The following is a 23270-nucleotide window of genomic DNA, read 5'->3' on the forward strand; positions in this document are numbered from 1 at the left end:
GCCATGTATGGTATGCTTTGTATTTTAGTATCTTGTCTTGGAAAATTTTGAAAGTGTCAGTTGTTACAACCACTCATTATTTGAATTATGTAGCCCCGTCCTTTCTACAAAGTTCTGAATAATATAATAAAATAATATTAGAAGTTTCTATCAGTAAAGTTGAAACTACATAGGTACTATTTTTTTCATTATTGTTATTAATAATCAGTCTTTGCCCTAGCTGGTTTGGCTCAGTGGATAGAGCATTGGCCTGCAGGTCCCAGATTCAATTCTGGTCAAGGGCACATGCCCCGGCTGTGGACTTGATCCCCAGTAGGGGGCGTGTAGGAGGCAGTGGATCAGTGATTCTCATTATTGATGTTTCTCTCTCTCTCTCTCTCCCTCTCTCCTTCCCCCTCTCCCTTCCTCTCTGAAATCAATAAAAATATATTTAAAAAGTAATAATAATCAGTCTTTTATCAGCTGAGCAATCTTTTTAATAAAATAAAGCAAAAATGCTATTTTATTTAGTCATTTATTCATTTATTTAAGAATTAGGCTTACATTTTTTCACTTAGTAAACATCTATTATCTATAGATATGCACCAGAAATTTAATTGAGCATATATTATGTACCAGACACTGGGTAAGCACTTTATAAATATGTTTCATTTAATCTACATGCAAAAAATCCACTAAATGAGTAGGTATTATAATCACTGTCCTGCAGGTAGGGTACTGTGTTAGACACTGGGGATATAAAGACCTTAGGACATGTCCGTACTTTAAGTTAGCTGCCCTAGTCTAGTGGGGGAAAACAAAAAGAGACCATTGCCCTTCAGTGTACTGTGTTTGATGGAGATGAGCACAGAGGATTACCGACACCTAGAGAAGGTGAGTGACCCTGGAGCAGGTGAAGCCTGCACTTTCTCTTGAAGGACGAAAGGGTGTTCCACAGAGTAGACAAGGCAGGGAAAGGGTGTTTAGGCCGAGGGAATGCAGTAGTTTAGCACCATTTTTTTTCATGATAATAAGGAGCTCAGCTATAGTTACTATAATTTACACATTTGGAAGAATGTGTTAAGAACTATCAGTTTCACCCTAACTGGTTTGGCTCAGTGGATAGAGTGTTGGCCTGCGGAATCAAGGGTCCCAGGTTCGATTCCAGTCAAGCGCATGCACCTTGGTTGTGGGCACATCCCCAGTAGCGGGTGTGCAGGAGGCAGCTGATCGATGTTTCTCTCTCATCGATGTTTCTAACTCTCTATCCCTCTCCCTTCCTCTCTCTAAAAAAATCAATTAAAAAAAAGAACTATCAGTTTCTTAAAATTAATCTACCTTACATTTAATATAATATGAGATAATATCATCAACAGGAATGTGACATATTCTTCAAGTGTTTGGCTTTCATCATTCCAAAATGTAAATTTTCAGAATTAAAAATAGAAAAAAAAGTTTGACACTCAATGATTTTTTTTTTTTGACATTCAATGATTTTTAATGTTACAGGCTGTTTTTACTATTTCAGTATGAAGAAATGAGTGATTTTTGGTATATTAGATATTTTTTCTCCATATTCACTGCTATACATTAGTTCTTCCACTTCATAACTTCCAGAAGTATTATTAAATATGGGTAGAATGGAAAGTGAATTGCAGTTTTTCCAGTAGTGTTTTGTATAGTCATGTGACTTGGTCATTGAATTTATTTCATATTTTAAAAAATGTGTCCATTATTCAGAGGGTTGATTTTCTTTCTGTTTAATGCTTTCGCAACCCAGGACATCAGTTAGCAGCCATCACTGCCTGGGATTCCTCAGCCACCAATCTTACAGCTCATATTACTCTAGTAACCCCATTTGGTGGGTAATAGGCTGTTCTTACTCTTCTTGTATAACTCTTATTTAAGAAACAATTTATAAAAGTGTGCTCCATGTGCATGTTGCTTTTGCTTTGTTGTTACATGAATTTTGGTCACTTGCATTTTTATAAATTATGAGGTTTGTTACTTAAAATTCATGAAGTTCATGAAGCTGAATTTAAGTTCACAATTCAGTAGAAGATAGGTGAACCTGACTTTTGACGTGTGCCCTAAAATTTTGAAAGTAAGAGTGATTAATCAACACATCAACAGCATTGTGGAGAGAAGATGATCGTCTATATTTCTGTCTTTAAGTAGGTCAGCTTTCACTCAAAGTGAAGTTGAAAGACTTGTTACTATAAAGTGCTTTGCTTTATGTCTGTACTTTTAATTATTTTGCACTGAAGTAGACTTTCTAGTTAGTCTTCTGGTTGCATTGAATTTTTATTGACCTCTGGAAGAAAATAGAAACTTATCACGGAAGACTAAAACTCACAGAGAAATTATTATCAACTACCCAAATATTTCTGAAGTTCTTGTAAGTTCTATAGGATGGATTATTTTAGGAAAAAGTATTAGGTAGGGGAAAACACCCCCAAATAATTAGATTCTATATTAATTTAGAATGTTTCCAGTAAGCAGAAAGGAAACTTGTATTCAAACATAGAAGAATCACTCTTTTATCTTTGGAAAGAGGTTAATACATTTCAGGAAAACAGTGTGTTTTCAAAAACAGATTCTGGTTTTTCAATAGTTACCTAATTAATTACTAATGTACATTACTTTATATGGCTATCAGATTTCTATATGAAATTTTCTAACGCTTTTGAGTTATTAGTATGGGAGACCTGTGGCAGTTAAATCATTTTATAGGAGAAATAGTTGAAAGTGTCTTGAACAGATAAGAAAGAAGGTAGGTAATGCTTTTCTTGTCATCCCAAGTCTTAAATTGATGGGGACATGTTCGCTGTTCTGCAGGTGTGGTCATCTGTGTGTCACTCCCTGTCAGGTGAACATGGGTCATTGTTTCTGGTGATCAGTTTTAAAGGAGAATAAGTATTAGTCATCAATAGAGTAACTGGGAAGATATAGGATTTTTTTTCTTATTCATATTTTCACCATTCCTTTTGTGTGTGTGCATGTGCAAATGTTCTACATTAATAAAAATATTTTTGTATTTAGTGTGCCATTTTCTTCATTTTATCTTTTTCTCTAAATTGGCTAATTTAACTTTTTTTATTAGCAACTCGGAGCAGAAGCCGCACCAATGTGCTAATGGACTTACATATGGACCATGAAGGATCATCTCAAGAAACCATCCCAGAGGTTCAGCCCGAGGAAGTGCTGGTCATTTCCTTAGGGACAGGTCCCCAGCTTACTCCAGGGATGATGTCAGAAAATGAGGTATGCATGTATTGTTACATTTAACTCATAGCCACTAGTGTTTAGAAATGTGGATTCTATTCTTCTAATTAATGGCCCCTTGATTCTATCAATCACTATGCGTTGAATGAATATTTGTCATTATCGTCAGTGGGCCTACCAGGATGCACCATCTAGTGCTAAATTTCCTGTGCACAGTGCTGGAGGCCCTGCACGTTGGTGCATTTATGGCACTGTAGTCGGTGGCCAGGCCACACCTAAAGGAAGTTTCCTAATAGTAGAAGAGCCAGGGAGCCAGGAAATTGTGGTATGGAAATTGAAGAGAATTTTCCAGTGACCTGTATGAAGTGATTTATGTTTATTTTCTATCTAATGATATTCCAGTGGTATTCCTGCTTTAAAGAGCTGAACATTCTTTAGAAATACTTTCTTTCCTTTGGCCGGTCAGGAAGAGATCGAAGAGATAACTGTGGGGAAAAAACTAAAAGTGTAAAATATTTTGAAGAAATGGGTTTGGGGGTATGGGAATCATTTTTTTTTTTTAAATATATTTTATTGATTTTTTACAGAGAGGAAGGGAGAGAGATAGAGACTTAGAAACATCGATCAGCTGCCTCCTGCACATCTTCCACTGGGGATGTGCCCGCAACCCAGGTACATGCCCTTGACCGGAATCGAACCTGGGACCTTTCAGTCCGCAAGCCGACGCTCTATCCACTGAGCCAAACAGGTTTCGGCGGGAATCATTTTTAAGATGTTTGTAAACAAGAGCTTGGGACAGGGGCAAAGGGAAAGAAGAAATCTTGCCTCTCTAAAGGTAGAACCCCTCCTCATATATTGTGACTCCCCCCCCCCCAAAAAAAAGCAACATATTACATTCAAAAGTGAGTGCTTACTATTCAAGAAAACTAGTCCTGGCCTGGGAATAAGGGACCAGTTACAGGGTTGTTAAAGTGTTGATGGTCGTTGGCTATGTTTGGAATTATAACATTATTCATAGGAAAGAGAACTGTCAAAGTCCTATACACACACACAAAAAGAATGAGCTACAAAAACTGTCAGGATCAACATTTTAGGAAGCCTAGAATGTAATAAAAAACAACAACCATGGGAATGCTTAATAAGGAAAAAAACGAACAGCTGAATGCCACTCAGCGAGTTCTGTGCATTTACCTTACCATGTTATCTGGCCCCAAGCCCCAGTTCAGTGGCAGCCTTGAAGACAGCAGTTCATATTCCTACGCAGGGAAATGATCCCTTTGTTCAGTTAATTCATACCACCCTGTAGGCCTGTTCAAACTCTGGCACCCATCGGGTGATGGAAGGGCAAAGTTTCAGTTCTTCTCACCGATACTTACACTTTTCTTCTAGCGGTACTTAAAGCTTGATCAGAACCTTGTAGGTTGGTTTTAATTAAAAAATAATTCTAGGTTAAAAATAACTTAAATATGCATTTCTGTAGTTTGTTTTCTCTCTGTTGTGACAAACCAATGGCATTTTATTTTTTAGGTCCTAAACATGCAACTTTCGGATGGAGGACAAGGAGATGTCCCTGTCGATGAAAACAAACTCCACGGTAAACCTGATAAAACCTTGCGCTTTTCCCTCTGCAGTGATAATCTGGAAGGAATATCTGAAGGTGAAGGGTTACTTCATTCAAGGAGTTGTGTGATTCAAGTAATGTTTTGTTTTGTGTTCTTTAAAGGAGCCTTATAAATTATAATTATACCATCTGTGCCCCTGACTGAGGAGACTAATGAAGTTTTCCTCTAATGATCTTGAACAGTTGGCTGTAAGATTCTTTCTTGAATAAAATTAAGATTGCAAGAAAAAAAATGCTAGAAAAAGATTGCAAGAGACTGATGGTCATAAAAAATGGAGAAGGTCTGAGTCTTCACTGGGACTTGAATAATATCAAGTTTTGTTTCTCTAACGCTGATATATACCAAAGCGAGTAGAGCTCCTTTAGAGGGATGCGATGCATGTCTAAATGGAAAAGAATGGACTCACTAGTGTTTCAGGATGTTGTGTGTACTTCTAATGTTCTGCATATTCACACACTCACACCTTTTATGAAACAGTAAGATAAAATGAAAATAGGAATAAAAAAAATTTAAAGGCAAGATTAGGAAGTAAGATTATGTCATTCCATATGCTAGGATCAACTTTTTGGTTTTTTGTTAATCCTCACCTGAGGACATTTCCCCCCCCCCCCCCCCATTGATTTTTAGAGAGAGTGGAAGGGAGGGGGAGAGAGAGAGAGAGAGAAAGAAAGAGAGAGAGAGAGAGAGAGGGAAGCATCCATTAGTTGCCTCCTGAATGCACCCTGACCGGAGCCCGAGGCTCGAGCCTGGATCAAGCCTGCAACCGAGGCGGTGCCCCTGACTGGAATCAAATCCGAGATCCTTCAGTCTGGGGGCCAACACTCTAACTGCTGAGAAAACTGGCCAGGGCAAGAGCGACTTTTTTAATGAATAAGTTCAACTTTACTAAAATTTTAAAATAAGCATAAAATGTAGTAACTTTTTCTTTCCTCTAATTTTTCAAAGCATAAGTGACAGTTTCATTCTAGAAAATGCTGAAAAGAAATGGAATCATTGTAATCTCATCATTCTGTTAATAACAGTTAACATTTTGGTTCATTTCTAGCAAGATTAAGATTGTGCTGTTTTGTAACCTTTTTTTTTGTTTAACAATATAACAGTAACATTTCCCTTGATGATTTAACATTCTTAAATAACGTGGTGTTTAATGGCTGTTTTCTTTCATAGTTTATTTAAACATTCTTCTATGATTAAAGATGTAGATTGCTTCTGCTTTCCACTTACGAGAAGCCCTGAAATAAGCAACCTTAGATGAGTTTTTGAACTGTTCCTTAGGATAATTCTCTAGAGGCAGAATTACTGGCCTAAAGGGCATTTATATTTTTAAGGTATAAAAGCAGTATTAAAAGCACTTTAGTCTTTATCATTAGTGCCTTATCAAGGCATGAAAAATTGCATGATGGCTCACTTACAGTAGAAACATTTCTCTAGGTCCTTCCAATCGCTCCAATTCCGTGTCCTCTCTTGACCTGGAAGGAGAGTCTGTGTCGGAACTGGGAGCAGGACCTTCGGGGAGTAACGGGGCTGACGCGCTGCAGCTCCTGGAGCATGAGCAAGGTAAGCTGGCGTGGACACAGCTGCTCAAGTGGCAGGAACTTCCTTGGTTGCCACGTGAATGATGTGCTGCCATGTAAGCTGGCTGTTGCAGTAAGAATACATTTGATTATATAATGAGCATTAAACTTGCACTTACTCGTAGTTCCTTCAGTCCTTAAAGATGTGGTTAGTTGGTAAGTGAATTGTTTAGACTTGAATTACATAGAATAACTAAAATGAATTTCTTGAATTCTGTAATATTAAAATTTTCAGAGATACAAAGATACTGGTAAAACCTGAGGTCTCAAGGTATCTGGAATAGGGAGAGAATGGTACACAAATGATTAGAAGTATCATAAGAGTTGCTGTGGCCATTCTGAGTGCGAGATACGGTGGTTGAAAGTGCAGGAAAAGCTTATTGGAAGAAAATATTAGCCTTAAAGCCTGGCTGGCATTGCACGGGCAGAAGCTGGATATCAGGCATTCTAGGTGAAGGCATGGTATAAGCAAGTCAGAGAGGTAGCAAACCAGGTACTTATCCAGGAACTCCCAAGGAGGGGAATAGTATGAGGGAAGGATTGAAGAACAGCTGGGTCCCTGTTGTGCTTTAGGAAGATTAATTGGAAAAGGGCCCTTGAATTTATTGAAAGATCCCTGGTGTCCTTCTGGGATGCCCTCAACTGGGTTTGAGACTGATTCTTAGACTTTAGTGTGTATAAAAATTACCTGGGGAGTTTTTTAAAAAGCCTACATCTATGGGGGAATAATTCAGTGTTTTTTGGTACTATGTACCCCGTGTTAATTATAAAATATGTAAAATGAAGTTCGAAGACATAAAGTTCTTCAAATTCGATTAAGAAATCAGAGAAACCAAGATGGCGGCATAGGTAAACACCGGATTTGTTGTCTCGCACAACCACTTCAAAAATACAACTAAAAGACGGAACGGACATCATCCAGAACCACAGGAAGGCTGACTGAGTGGAAATTCTACAACTAGAAGGAAAGAGAAAAGCATACCGAGACTCAGAGGAGGTGCGGTGTAGAAGTAAAGTACAAAGATGCGGAGGTGCATGTGGAGAGGGCTGGCGGCTGAGGACACAGTTGTCTTTTTCAATCGGGAGTCTCAAGCTCTGAGCTCCAGTTCTGGGCGAGTCTCTGGGGACCCAGACTCACATGGGAGAAATGGGACTGTCTGGCATCGGTCGGAACTCAAGGGCAGCTTTCTCTTGGAAGCCCTCACAGCGATTGCCGGGGCCTCTGAGGGCAGGACTGAGAGCAGCCATATTGTTCGCTCCGCCCGCCCTGTTGATTCCCTGGGGCCCCGCTCCGCCCAAGCCGTGCATGGAGGCTTCTGCATATAAAAGGCCCGGCCCTTTGTAATCTGAAAATTACTTAACAAACTGCAGCTGGCCCAAGGCCCCACGGCAACTTGCATTGCTTTACAGCTGGCTTCTGCTGGGTAACCTCAGGCAGAGGCTAGATTAGCACCTCCTTAGATCCAAGAGCCAGTGTACCCAGTGGTCAGAGTGGGACCATCCAGATTACAACTCCTCAGATCCATAAGGGACACACTCAGGGGGCAGACTCAGTGAGCACCAAAGCCCTCCTGAAGCAAGTCTTGCCCCAGAAGGGTGTCTTCAGCACAGAAGTTCTCCCACCGTAAACACAGCTGATTCTCACAGCCAATTGGCCTGGAGGTCAATTCTTCCCAGTGATCCTACAACAATCAAGGCTTAACTACAACAAGACTGAGCACAAAGACCACAAAGGGGGTGCACCAAGAGTGTCTACCTCAGGTAATTGGGGAGGCTGAGCCACTGGGCCCTATAGGACACCTAGCACAGAAAGCCACTCTATCGACACAGCGAAGCATAAAAAATGCCGAGGCAAAGAAACAGGACACAAATGACAGAAATGGAGGAAAGCAAACTACTGGATATAGAGTTCAAAACCACACTTTTTCAAGAATTTTTTAGAAACCGCTGATAAACTTAATGAGACCCTCAAGAAATCTAGTGAGACCCTCGATGTTGTGATAAAGGACCAACTAGAAATTAAGCATACACTGACTGAAATAAAGAATATTATACAGACTCCCAACAGCAGACTGGAGGATCACAAGAATCAAGTCAAAGATTTGAAATATGAAGAAGCAAAAAACACCCAACCGGAAAAGCAAAATGAAAAAAGAATTCTAAAATACGAAGATAGTGTAAGGAGCCTCTGGGACAGCTTCAAGCGTACCAACATCCGAATTATAGGGGTGCCAGAGGAAGAGAGAGAGAGCAAGATATTGAAAACCTATTTGAAGAAATAATGACAGAAAACTTCCCCTACCTGGTGAAAGAAATAGACTTACAAGTCCAGGAAGCGCAGAGAACCCCAAACAAGAGGAATGAATCCAAAGAGGACCACACCAAGACACATCATAATTAAAATGCCAAGAGCAAAAGACAAAGAGAGAATCTTAAAAGCAGCAAGAGAAGGACAGTCAGTTACCTACAAGGGAGTACCCATACGACTGTCAGCTGATTTCTCAACAGAAACTTTGCAGGCCAGAAGGGGGTGGCAAGAAATATTCAAAGTGATGAATACCAAGAACCTACAACCAAGATTACTTTATCCAGCAAAGCTATCATTCAGAATTGAAGGTCAGATAAAGAGCTTCACAGATAAGGAAAAGCTAAAGGGGTTCATCACCACTAAACCAGTATTATATGAAATGCTGAAAGGTATCCTTTAAGAAGAGGAAGAAGAAGAAAAAGGTAAAGATACAAATTATGAACAACAAATACACATCTATCAACAAGTGAATCGAAAAATCAAGTGAATAAATAATCTGATGAACAGAATAAACTGGTGAATATAATAGAATCAGGGGCATAGAAAGGGAGTGGACTGACTATTCTTGGAGGGGGAAAGGGGTGTGGGGGATGCGGGAAGAGACTGGACAAAAATCGTGCACCTATGGATGAGGACAGTCGGTGGGGGGTGAGGGCGGAGGGTGGGGTGGGAACCGGGTGGAGGGAAGCTATGGGGGGGAAAAAGAGGAACAACTGTAATAATCTGAACAATAAAGGTTTAATTTAAAAATGAAAAAAAAAGAAATCATAGCTATGCTACCATTTTTTAAATGCTTAATTTTGTTTCTGATAGCCACAACACAGGATAATCTCGATGATAAGCTGAGGAAGTTTGAAATCCGTGACATGATGGGACTGACGGATGATAGGGACATATCAGAAACAGTGAGTGAGACCTGGAGCACAGATGTCTTGGGAAGTGATTTTGACCCTAACATTGACGAAGATCGTTTGCAAGAAATTGCAGGTAATTGCTATTTAATGTCTCTGGAATATTGCTTATTTCATGTCCACCACCCTTCATGGGAGGGAACTTCAGTGCTCTGACAAATGTGGTGTGTGTGTTAGCCCTAACTGGGAAACTGAGACAGCTGCATATAGCCAGGCATTCATGGAGTTTTTCCTTTACTTAAATATAGGTATGTTTTTTCTGTCTACATTTAACTTCACCCCCAACCCCCAAAAGAGAAAAACCAGTCTTTTGAATTAGCTTCTCGTCTAGTCTTGTTTGTAGGGCATAGTATATGTTCTTAGTCTATAATTAGGATGTTCTTTAGAGACGAAACACCTACCTTAAAATGAAAATTCTGACAGATTATAGCCATAAAATCTTTGGGAATAATATGATACTGAGAGTCTAAAAATTGAGTTTACTTCTGGAAGTATTAATTCAGTTCCAAAAAGTAACTAGTTTTTAAAAGAATATATTTTTATTGATTTCAGAGAAGAAGGGAGAGGGAGAGAAAGAGAGAAATATCAATGATGAGAATCATTGATTGGCTGTCTCCCGCACGCCCCCTGCTGGGGATTGAGCCCGCATCCTGGGTGAGCATTTCAAACCGGTGAGGGTGGAAAAGTAACTAGGTTTGTCTTTTTCTTTTTTTACATCAAGTTTATTGATGCACAGTTTACAAACATTAAAATTCACCCTTCTTTGAGTTCTGAAAGATACCTTCTTCATTTTTTGAAAAATCATGGAACATTTCAAGCAAGTACAAGAGAGAATAGTGTAATAAACTTTGTGTACCCATCACTTAGCTCTGACAGTTACTCATACACATGGCTAGTTTGTTTCATCTCTTCTCCCACCCACTGCCCTTTATCCCCTCCCCCATTATGTTCAGATATTATATTTATAATTATGTCATGGGGGTAGGGGCAGGGTGGAGGGGGTCAATGGGGGGAAAAGGGAACATTTATAATACTTTCAACAATAAAGATAAATTTTAAAAAATTATCTGCCAGCCAGGGCAGAACTTGAGTATTTTTAACACAGGTGTACAGTAATGTTTAATCCTGTATGTATTTTTAAGTAGTGTAAATAGATTTCTTAATTGGTTTCTATATTACTTTGTTCCAGATGCTAAGTATTTAGTATTTTTTCTGGCAGTAAGCTGTATTTCAGCAATAAGCTGCATTTGCAGTTAAACAACTACTACAGAGGTGGTGTGTTTTCCTGCAAATACATTTTATTGCTCTGAATATGTGGCTAATGTGCCAGAAGAGAACATATTTCGGCCAGTGTAACTCGATGTGGTTAAATGTCTGAGTGGTTTTAATCCTTGTAGGACTATAAATTTGAGAGAGTTATTAGGGACACACACAAAATCTGCTGAAAAGCCAAGATGAAAGCTAGTTGAAATGACTTGATCCAACAATGTGTTTTCTCTACGGAGAGTTCAAGGTGCATAGGAGGCAGTGGGTGAAAAAGAGCTCGTGTCACTGTGACCACAGGGGAAATGTGCGTTTTTAGTGGTGCTATTGATTGAAATTGCTCTTACCTTGGCTCCTTTCTCGTGGCTAGAGTAGAGAGGTTTCGTGAGCGTTAGTGTTTGGCTTTTCTCCGTTATCGTTGCGCTCTCCATCAGGACCTTTGTTAACCCTTTGCTCCCCACTGGTTATACAGGTGCAGCAGCAGAGAACATGTTAGGCAGTTTACTGTGCCTGCCAGGGTCAGGGTCAGTGCTTCTTGACCCCTGCACTGGTTCTACCATATCAGAGACAACAAGCGAAGCTTGGAGTGTAGAGGTTTTGCCAAGTGACTCAGGTTAGTATGCTGTCATTTGCATTTTGATTTGCACAGACGTTTAAATGTAAGGTATTCTAATTTCTATATTATGGACATTTTGTCAGATATACATTTGACAAGTATGAGGCAATCCAATTGCTAAGAATGTCACATGGAAAATTAGCGTAAGGCATTTTCTTTCATCAAGAAAAAATGCAGTTTTGAATGGCATGGACTAAGATGGCAGGTGCTTTCTGACTGTTCAGTTCTTTTGGAAGCAACTGTTAGTAAATCATCAGGGTTCTGTGTGGATTGAGTCCAGTCTCTCCCATGAACTCATCACAAATAGGAGCCCTGAGGGGTTGGATACCTGGTAAGCATGTTTAGATTTACATGGGGAGAACTTGACCCTTTAAAGATACCGAATGTATTTTTGAAATGTGCTGAAATTCAGACTCTGGAGTACTGCAAATTATTTTGTGCACAATTATTATAAATGTATATGAAGTGGTTTGTACTTTGTTTTTTCTTATGTATTGCATTTCTACTTTCCCCCCTGATTATGAAGATAAATCTTTGCCTTCAACTAAATGTCAACTACCAGAATGCAAATATAAATAACTATGTCTGAATTACATTCTGTCTGATCTGCTTGGCTCAAGAATAATAAAGTGATCCTATATATGTTGAATAACGTTAACATATTCAGACATGCTAAACATACATAAGGAGACAGTAGGATTGGCTCACTGCCTGTTGAGCATCCATAGGAGTTGTTTTTTAGAAAGTGGTTGATTTAATGCTAGGTTATTTCATATGCTCTTGTTTAGTTGACTTGCTAACCAAGAACACACACTGTGAGATTAGTGACCTGGAAGAAGTTTTCATTTTTGCACAACTAACTGGCCTAGATTGAGGATGAAAATAACAACCTTGACTTTCTTAACACTTGGTCTTACTAACTTTGCTAACTGGCCCAGACTTAGAAATCTATTTACACTGATTTCATTCATACCCTGGTAGCTTTCATCATCTGGGCCACAAGCTGAAACTGGCATGCTAACAATCACTAATGTGACACCTCACGTCTTCTGTTTAGAGGCCCCCGATCTAAAGCAGGAGGAGCGTCTGCAGGAACTGGAGAGCTGCTCGGGACTGGGCAGCACCTCTGATGATACGGATGTCAGGGAGGTCAGTTCCCGCCCCAGCACACCAGGCCTCAGTGTTGTGTCGGGTATGTCTGTCTTGTTTTAAGGAATAAGGATTTCAAGGTGTGTTCCCGCATCTCCATTTGTAAAGTTGATAGCAAAGAGATATGTCTTATTTAAGAGCTGAGTAATTTTCAGGAAACATAATTATTTCTAGGGGCCCTTAAATCTGAGGGTTTAATGTGTAGCTTTAGAGAGCCTGTTGAAGTAACTGGCACACAGTCTGGATGTGTCCCCTCTATAGCTCTCTCTGTTCTTGGTAGCTCCGTTACTGTGTTTAGACAGCATGTGATAATTCCGGTTATGTGGCACAAGTCCAGGCAAATGTATTTAAGCAATAACTCACATGTACAGAACTAGGGCACAAAAATTTGAGAATATTTTCATTTCTCCAAATCTCATATACTTTTTGTGTGGTTATTTTATTCTTCTTGCTGTTTATTTTTTGCTTTCTTTTTTAAAGGCATAAGTGCAACCTCTGAGGATATTCCCAATAAGATTGAAGACCTGAGATCTGAGTGCAGCTCTGACTTTGGGGGTAAAGATTCTGTCACGAGTCCAGACATGGATGAAGTAACTCATGGTAAGAAGGGAAAATGAGATGACTTTTTAAACAGTCACACTCATGGTGAAGCTGGCAATCTTACGCATTGCTGGTGATGGTATCAGTTGTTACAGCACTTTGGGGCATAGTTTGGCGATACGTATGTAAGACCTTAAAAGTTCACATACCAGATTTGGTCCACTTTAGGAATCAGTCATAAGGAAATAGTTCCATGTATGGAGAATGTCTAATGCACAGAGATGTTCTTCATAACATTAATATTTGCAAAGAATTTAGAAACAACCTAATCATTAAAAACCAGAATGGCTAAATGAATTTTGATATAACCACTTATTAGAATTTATGTAGTTATTTTTTATTTTTATTTTTTAAATATATTTTTATTGATTTCAGAGAGGAAGGGAAAGGGAGAAAGAGATAGAAACATCAATGATGAGAGAGAATCATTAATTGGCTGCCTCCTGCACGCCCCACACTGGGGATCGAGCCCACAACTTGGGCATGTACCCTTGATCGGAATCGAACCTGGGACCCTTCAGTCTGAAGGCTGATGCTCTATCCACTGAGCCAAACCAGCTAGGGCTGTAGTTATTTTTTAAATGCTTTAAAATATGTGAAATAACTTGGAGAAATAAAGCATATCATTTGGAAATTGTATTTTATTTATCTATTTTTTAAAATATTTTTTTATTGATTTCCGAAAGGGAGAGGGAGAGAGAGATATAAAAATCAGTGATGAAAGCGAATCATTGATCGGCTGCCTCCTGCACACCCCACATTGGGGATCGAGCCCGAAACCCAGGCATGTACCCTGACCGAGAATCGAATCGTGACCTCCTGGTTGATAGGTCAACGCTCAACGACTGAGCCATCCAGCCAGGCAGTAGTATTCATATTAATATGAGTTATTTTATAAATTGTCATTTGCTGAGAGCAGTATTAGAATTTTAAATTTTCCAACTTTTAATTTATTCTCCTTCTGTAGGTAGTGTTGCCCTTCTTTTTATAGGCAGAAGCTGAAACTCAGGGAAGTTGTGACATTCTGAAAATTTTGAAGATTTACATCTGCCTCTGTGATCTTTGCATTAACTATGGGATATAATTTGGCCATCAAAAGTAGCAGGCAGATAGACCACTTAAACGTAATTAAAATCCATATATGTACCAAGAAACCAGAAACACCAATCAGAAAGGATATATGCATCCCTATGTTCATAGCAGCACAATTTACCATAGCTAAGATTTGGAAACAGCCTAAGTGCCCATCAGCAGATGAGTGGATTAGAAAACTGTGGTACATCTACACAATGGAATACTATGCTGCTGTAGAAAAGAAGGAATTCTTACCATTTGCAACAGCATGGATGGAACTGGAGAGCATTATGCTAAGTGAAATAAGCCAGTCAATGAAAGAAAAATACCACATGATTTCACTCATTTATATGGATAATAAAGACCATTATTAACTGATGAACAAAAATAGATACAGAGGCAGAGCATCATTGAACAGACTGTCAAACTACAGGGGGAAGGCTGGGGAGGGTGGGGGTGGGGGGTAAGAGATCAACTGAAGGACTTGCATGCATGCATATAAGCGTAACCAATGGACACAGGACACTGGGGGGCGGGGGTAGGGGAGGCCGGGGGAAGGTCAAGGGGAAACAAAAAAGGAGACATATGTAATACTCTTTGTAATACTTTAAGCAATAAAACAAAATTTTAAAAAAATCCATATATGTAGAAAAAACATAAAATGAATTTGGAGTAATCAGAATTTGATCTTTATTAGATTCTTTTTTCCCCCCTTATATGTCACTCAAACTCTTATTGATGAAAAAAGTTTGAAAAGTGTGGAAACTGTCAGAACCATTTTCACTGTTGAAACTCTCATTGAGTCCTGAGTTCTGACTTGGTCCGTTTTGTCTGTTTTAGGCGCCCACCACCTGACCTCTCCCCCTTCTCAATCAGAGTCTCTGCTCGCCATGTTTGACCCGCTGTCTTCACATGAAGGTAAACTAGTCAAGTGAACTATTTAAAAATTGAGATATAATTGACATATAGCATTACATTCATTTCAAGGGTACAACATAATGATTCAATATTTGTATATATTGTGAAATGGTCATCACGTGAGCTTTTTGACTCTTGTCTTATCAAAGTCAGAAGTATGCAACCAGAGCCCATTGTTAATAATGCCTTGGTTAGAGCAGTTGTGTTTCAGTTGCAAACTTTCCCCCCTGTGTTCCAGGGGCTTCTGCTGTGGTAAGGCCAAAAGTGCACTATGCCAGGCCTTCGCACCCACCACCAGACCCTCCGATCCTGGAAGGAGCTGTGGGAGGAAATGAGGCCCGGCTGCCAAACTTTGGTTCCCATGGTTTAACTCCCGCCGAAATGGAGGCATTCAAGCAGCGGCATTCTTACCCTGAGAGATTAGTGCGCAGCAGGAGCTCTGACATAGTATCTTCCGGCCGGAGACCCATGAGCGACCCCAGCTGGAACCGCCGCCCAGGGACTGAAGAGCGAGAGCTCCCTCCAGCCGCAGCCATTGGTGCTACCTCTTTGGTGGCTGCACCTCATTCGTCCTCTTCATCCCCGAGTAAGGACTCCTCACGAGGAGAGGTATGGGACACAGGCCACGGAGAATTTGCTGGTGTGGTCAGCTTTAATGTCTATCTGCCTCATTCTCTTAATATCTGAAATTAACATGGATTATATACGTCTAGGGTTAAGAATGGACAGTAGTCATCATTAAAGATGATTTGTCTAGTATATCCACAACCTAATCCATAGGAAACCTCTAGTGCTTTGTTTTTGTAGTGTTGCATTTTTATGCTTTTAACTTTTTCCAAATAATTTTATATCAAATTTAATTTAAATCTCCAATTTCCTTCCGAGATGGTTAGCTATTATTTTTTTCAGTGAGTATTATTTTTTATTTTGTTATTCATCAGATTTTTAATTTACTTATTAATTATACTGATGGTCCCATGGTTTTCTATTTTACTTAATGGGTTTGTTACTGTCATTATTTTTGTCCCCGATTTGTTCAGTGGGAGCCCCTTCAAGCTGTCAGAGGTTCTTTTGATATACTGCCATCATTCTTTGAGTATTTCTTTCCTTTCGGCACAAAATGTTATCAGCTTATATTGTACGGTGTCTGTCCTAGTCCCGGACCAGCCGTCTCTCCAAAGAACCCTTGTTCCTTTTAGTAGAAAATGGTATTTAAAAACCAAGACCTGGATGCTCGGTGTGCTCTCTGCTGCAGGAGTGTTGCTACTCCCAGGACCTCCCAGTAGACAAAGCCATGGGAGAGAGTGTGTGTGAATATACATGTGCATATACACATTAGCATGTGTGTATCTTTCTCTTTATATGTAGAGAACCATGAACATACACCTATATGTTTCATTCTACTCTAAAAACAACAGTTTATTTCATCTTTCTCCCTTCCCATATTTGTAACTCCCTTCTATGATAGAAACCCATTTTCATAATTCTTCATGCATATACTTACTTGATCAGTCCTTATGTATGTAATCAATATGCCATCCCCACTGCTAAACCATTCCCCATGGATGCCCTCATCTCTCTCCTTGGGTTCTGACACCCCATCTACAAGGATGCCCTGAGAGAAAATATTTTTAGTTCCAGTTTTGTCAGTGAATAAACAGATATTAAATGACTTGTTTAAGGTACATGATGGGCTACTGATACATGGTCTTAATGATAACATAACTGATGATCAAAACATGAACTTTGAAGTTGGTCAGAATCTAGGCTTGAGTCCCAGCTGTGCCACACATAGGCTATATAAATTTGGCGAAGATGAGTGATAACCTTTTTTAGCCTCATATTTCTCATCTATTGAAAGGGCTTAATAATAGTATTTATATCCTAAGGCTACTGTGAGGTTTAAATGAGATAACATATATCCTTTTACTCAGTGTTTGGCACACAGTACAGACTGGGTTTTATTGTTAATACTACTGCTACCATCTCTACTACCCTCCTAGACTTTATTTGCATTGCACTTACTCTTAAGATTGTCTTAAGTGCCTCCTCTATGCAAGGCTCCATTATAGGCTCTCAGTTTACTCACTGATGAGATAGTGCCTCCCCTCAAGCAGATCCTTGTCTGGCTTAAAAGGTACACTTCCATGTTCCCGAAGCTTCCTCTACAGCAATAAGAACAGTTTTTCTTTTAAGACAAACCTGAGGGGTATTTGTATTTTACAGACTAACTGAAATCCTTTTCATAGTAATTTGCCTGCTGCCCAACTCCAAATAAAGCATCCAACTTTTCCTACAGACTGAAGAACGCAAAGATAGCGATGATGAGAAATCAGACAGGAACAGACCTTGGTGGAGAAAACGTTTTGTTTCTGCCATGCCTAAAGGTAATTTTATAACGTATTAGAATGCCATATTAGCAACCAGAAGCAAAGCCCTGAAATCTCTTTCCGAGCCCACATCTCAGCTCCTCTCTCCCTGAGGTTTGCTGGGCTTGTTTCCAGCTGTTTTTGCGCAGGTGGATGCTAAGGCAGAGTTTTAGCTTATTCTTTGCAGGAAGTGGTAGCGGTTTCATAAATGGAAGTCATGCAAGCGGTGGTTTAAATATCATGCGCCCTGATGTTAGACACGTAGGGCTTTTGACATATGTATTGCCAGTAATTATTGCAGGAAAAAAGGGATGCTGTCAGTAATTAAACTGAACATTTGAAATTCATCCTTTACATTCCTGGAATAAACTTAAGTTTTTAACGTTTATGTGCTTTGAGATTGTTTATACCCTGAATATTAGTGAGTGTTTATTTTGGAAGGCAGTTGTATAAAATTGTTCGCTTCTTTTGTGAATAGCCTGGCATCGTACTAGTAGACATTGAGATTTGAGTTTGCAAAAGCATCTCTCCCTGAAAGGAGAGATCATCCAGGATTGCAGTTAGGGACTTCTTCCGATCTCAGCCCTGGGGCGCTCAGGAGCCGAGGTGCACCGCCTTCACGCCGTACTCCAGCCGCTTGACGAGGAGAGCATGGCTCAGAGTTTTGAATGTGTTGTTTCTGAGCGGAGGTTAAGAGGCAGTGGTTTTGATTTAGTCCCAATAGATTCCCGTTAAATCATTCTTCCTGTGGCCAACGACTCCGAACGCTTCTTTAAGAATCTTCAATGCTATTTTAAGAACGATTATCAATTGACACTTGGGGTTTCTTAGCTTTTAAACTTTTCACCTTCCTTTCACTTAGAAATGTTGGCACACCAGTTAACTCCAGAATGACTGCTGTCTGCCGAGTAGTGCAGTATGTTGTATGTCACACTACTGACTTTATTTAATTTCCAGCTCCCATACCATTTAGAAAGAAAGAAAAACAAGAAAAAGACAAAGATGAGCTGGGGCCTGACAGATTCTCAACACTCACAGGTTTGTAGACCCATGGACTTCCTGGCTCCTTCATTCCCAGAGCACATATTTCATAACACTTTTTCTTGGGTGCCATAAGCGTTGCCTTTTTAGAAGAGTGTGTCTGTGTGTGTACAGTGGGGAGTATGTTCTTCATAGCTCTGTGGTTTCCAGTTGGCGGCCACAGTGAATCTGTGTGCTCTTCCTGTAGACCGCCACCACCATCATCATCCTCATTATCATAACTTCCATTTATGGTGAGGCCCCTGGTCCTGGGCTTCTAGACACACCCCACAGTTTGACATCTTAGTGGGATGATGCCATGTAGTGCCTTTTAGGGAAGTGGTGATGGTTTTAGCTCTGTGCATGCCATATCTTTGGATCATTGATTGAATAATTTTCGCTAATGTTGATCGTGGAACTCTAAATTTATTTTTGTCTGTAGCTCTTGATTATTCAGGATCATAGTGAAATTCTGTTTTACCTAATCATTTCCTTTTTTCATGATAAGGTGTTCAAAGAATAAAATAAATTTATAAACTTTACCAATTTTTACAGCTTGAATCAGTTTACCATTGCTCTCTAACCCAAGGGAAATACACCTAGGGGTTGGGTTCTTACCTTATTCAGCATTTGTATTTTTGCAGCTTGCTCTTGGCACATTATGATTGAGCACCCTGAAAGGAAAGATTGTGAAAAGTAGTGTTAAGGACTCAGCCTTGAATTTGATAGCTGTGTACTGTTTCCAATGACTGTAAATTAACTACAGGGAAATTCATTTCTCACCTCGTTTTTTCTTATCTTGATTTGAAATTACATTCTAAGTTAAAATGAAGAGCTTTATTTAAAAATGGGATAGGTTTCAAAAGAACATCCTCCTCAAAGCTGCCCAGCATAGTACAGGTAGAATCTCATTGTAATGCATGGTATTCTAACGTCTACTTCTGTTAAATTTAGATGTAGCTCCTTGGCCTAGCACACATCCCTGCTTTGATGCATGACTTTCCTGGATAAAGGGTTTTGAATAGCAGGCGCTGTGCTTCCAGGCCACCGTCCCTGCCGAGAGCAGTCAAGCCCCTCTTATTCAGTCAGCCAATACTGCTGAACATCTGACTCATGCCAGACACTGTGCTAAGTGGTGTGGGTAGTAAGTCATTTCACACCTGACCCCTGTTCTTCAGGAACCTACAGTCTGACTGAGACACATTGGAAAAGCTTCTTTTTGGCAAGATATTTGTTTTTCTTTACCATTTTCCTAGTGTTAGGACACTATCAATGTTTGCAGAGTGGAATCTCTTCGTGAAATCTCGTGTTTTTACAATGTTGAATTGATAATTTTGGAGAAGTTATAAATTATTTTTTTACTTGACTTTGGGCAATATAGTATTTCTCTTGGTTCTTAAACTGGAAGCTAGGTAGAGTACAATAATTTTTTTAAGTAAAGTATTTCATTTTCTTTGTGTTCAATTCAAGCCATTTAACTTCTCTACTGGTGCAAAAACTTCTACCCAATCCTAACTAATGACCCACTGAAAATTATTAAATCCATTTTAAAATGCTATGAAAGGAAATTTCTTAACTGTCTGTTCATAATACCACCATCCTAACTATTCTTGTTTTTTTGTTTTTTTCCATGTTCTCTCCCAATCTTTTTGTGTTTGTACATGGCTTTTCATGATTTAACCAGATTATGTATGTAACTATATTCTTTTAACACATGTTATTTCATAAGCCCTCTCCCAGTTTCTACTAAACTGATTGTTTTTAGTAGTTTTTATTGACTCTAAGATAATCTATCATCTGATTTTACTGCAGTGTGAACATTCTCTTGCTTTTGGATATTTAAATTGTACCCGACTTTTACTATGAAAATACTCACAGCTTCATATATGTAGCATTTTTTGTTTGTTTTCATTATTTTCTTAGGATAAAAATTTTAAGAATGGCATTATAGAAATAGAGTCAATAGGCAACATTATGGCTTCACTATAGTTAGCCAAATTCTGTTGTCCCTTTTTCAAAAGAGTCTCAACAGCACTGAAAACCAATAGCAAAAAGTACTCCCCCTCCACAAAATGATTTTGTAACGATAAAGATTTTTCAGTTTACATTTTGAAGATCAGATTATGACCCTGATCTGGCATCCAAATGTCATTATAGCAGAAAGATTACATTATTTTGGAAATTCTCTCTTTACAGTTTATTACAATTTTACGGAGACAGAAATACAAAATATTTTTTTATGGAAAAAAAAGGAAGAGCCTATGACATAAGTACTTAACCTCTCTATACCTCGATTTCCTCTTCTATAAAATGGGGTGATAGTACCTCCCTACGGGGTTATTGTGATGATTGATTGATATTGCTCATATAAGGTGCTTAGCACAGTTCTGGCATGTGGTCAGTGCTCGATAAATGGTAGCTGCTGTTAACACACACATATATAAACTCTAGTGATTTTTATGTGATTTTAGACTTTTTAAAAAATGGGATTCTACCAGAATGTGGACATTTATGGTAGCCACCTAGTTGGCCTAGATCTATCGCAGGAGTTTACATTTCACTCTGGAACTTTCTGTGTCCCATAGATCTGTAGCAGTTCTTTGCTTTGATCACTGTTAATTACCTTGACTACAGGAAAACATTGCGATGTGCTGATTTTGCCGACAGGATGGCAGTCCTGTCAGTAAACAGTGCTGTGCTGTGATTGTGATCAGCTTTTTCTCTGTGCACCCAGGTACAATTCCAGCACTCCCCAGCAATGTCTAGGTTCTCTGGGAGTGCCTCTGACTCCATTGCATGCACAAAAGTGCTCTGTTCCGGCAGCTGCACTGTCATGGTGAGAACCAGTGAGATAGCATATGAAAATCTGAAGTTTTCAAATCTGGTGTAGAGAGAGAAATCCAGGAAGACTGGAGGAAGGCAACTTTTATTATTATTTAAAAGGCTCTAATTCTCAGTTTGAATACTTCTATTTTGTTCCTTCAGCATGGAGATGTCTGAGTAAATGAAGTCTGCATATAAAATTGCATTGTGGGGAGTTCTGTTAGCATGAGTTGCTAATACCAGTGGTTTGAGTGTAAGCACTTTAGAAACCCATCATCCATTCAGTCCGCACTGAACTTTTTGACACTGTCATGTGGAATTCTGGCGATGATGAGAAGTGGATCTAATTCTCCCAAACCCGTGCTTTGGCAAGGCTCTCAGACCCAGAAATGGGAGGAGTAGGCAGCTGCATGGTGCCTCTTAACACTGAGATATGTGCTCTTTTTAAGTCTTACCTCCTAATCGGCCTTTGGGATTATGCTCCTGGTGTCGTACTAACATCAGAGTTGGTACAAACCGAAGGGAACTAATTCTCTCACTCTCCTTTCCCTGCAGATGATCCCAGCCCTAGACTCAGTGCACAAGCTCAGGCCGCTGAGGACATTCTGGACAAATACAGGAATGCCATTAAGCGATCCAGCCCCAGTGAAGGAGCAATGGCCAACTATGACAATGCAGGTGATAACCGTGGTAAAGATTTGAATAGTAACCTTTGTATCACAGTGATAAAGATGATCTGAATTAATAGTGCTACTTTTGAATAGCTGTCTGAAAAATATGATGTAATTCTCAAAATAAATGGAGAGGAAACAGAAGTATATAAAGCATAACGTGTACGTTGCATGTATTTATGCCTGTATGTGCCCTGGAGGAAGAGACACCAAGGGGGACTGGAAGAGGTGAACTTAGTACAGCTTTTATTTTGAAAAGCCTTAAAATAACAGAAAAGTTTTTCCTAAAGCATTTGAAATTATTTTCTAAGAATAAAGATATTTTTCCTATACAAGCACAGTACCTTTATTACACTAAGGAACTTTTTATTCCTTTGACTTTATATATGTATATCTTATCTAAATTGACCTGTTAAAAACAATTGTGGTTCCACCACAGATCTCTCCTGGCTGCATTTGTGAGTTCACCCCCAACTCATTCCTGGGCAGTGGGAGAAGCCCTGGGGAGTCATGGCTGGCCAAGGGGTTTGCAGCTGTCTTCTATGGGAGGATTCCATGTCCGTTAAATGAGGGTTATGTAAAAGGATTTTTGAGACCCCTTTTAGTTCTGTGGTTCAGTGATTCTGATTATAGAGTAATAATATTTTTAAAAAATATGTTTTTATTTTTTTGAGAGAGAGGAAAGGAGAGGGAAAGAGAGAGAAACATAGATATGAGAGAGAAATATCATTTGGTTACCTCCTGCACACACCCCTACTAGGGAACTGATTGAACCCAAAACCAGGGCATATGTCCTGACCAGGAATCAAACCAGCAACCTTTTGGTGCATAGTATGACACTCAACCAACTGAGCCACACCAGCCAAGGCCAGATGATGATGATGATGATTACTAGAGTGGGGTCCCTTGGCCTGGCCTGCGAGATCAGGCCGAAATTGGCTCTCCGACATCCCCCAAAGGGTCCCGGATTGCGAGAGGATGCAGGCCAGGCCAAGGGACCCACTGGTGCACAATCAGAGCCAAAGAGGGACGTGGGAGGTTGGCCAGTTGGGGAGGGACCGCAGGAGGGCTCCAGGGTGTGTCCGACCTGTCTCGCTCAATCCCGGTCAGCCGGACCCCAGCAGCAAGCTAACCTACCGGTCGGAGCA

The 23270-nt window shown here is 39.7% G+C and overlaps 1 protein-coding gene across 1 annotated transcript in view; it reads left to right on the forward strand.

Annotated features, from left to right (window-relative positions):
* Nucleotides 1-23270, forward strand: part of GAPVD1 (GTPase activating protein and VPS9 domains 1) — a 58693-nt gene that overhangs the window by 26051 nt on the left and 9372 nt on the right. The window contains exons 7-19 of the mRNA XM_081103396.1: nt 1760-1840; nt 3083-3243; nt 4732-4861; nt 6258-6383; nt 9522-9695; nt 11355-11495; nt 12556-12690; nt 13128-13247; nt 15162-15239; nt 15478-15848; nt 17539-17626; nt 18566-18646; nt 22007-22141. Of these exons, the coding sequence (XP_080959522.1) occupies nt 1760-1840; nt 3083-3243; nt 4732-4861; nt 6258-6383; nt 9522-9695; nt 11355-11495; nt 12556-12690; nt 13128-13247; nt 15162-15239; nt 15478-15848; nt 17539-17626; nt 18566-18646; nt 22007-22141 (1821 nt within the window). The remainder of the gene's footprint in view (nt 1-1759; nt 1841-3082; nt 3244-4731; nt 4862-6257; nt 6384-9521; nt 9696-11354; nt 11496-12555; nt 12691-13127; nt 13248-15161; nt 15240-15477; nt 15849-17538; nt 17627-18565; nt 18647-22006; nt 22142-23270) is intronic.

The sequence above is a fragment of the Myotis nattereri genome (assembly GCF_964212035.1).
Source record: "Myotis nattereri genome assembly, chromosome: 12".
Lineage (NCBI taxonomy): Eukaryota > Metazoa > Chordata > Mammalia > Chiroptera > Vespertilionidae > Myotis > Myotis nattereri.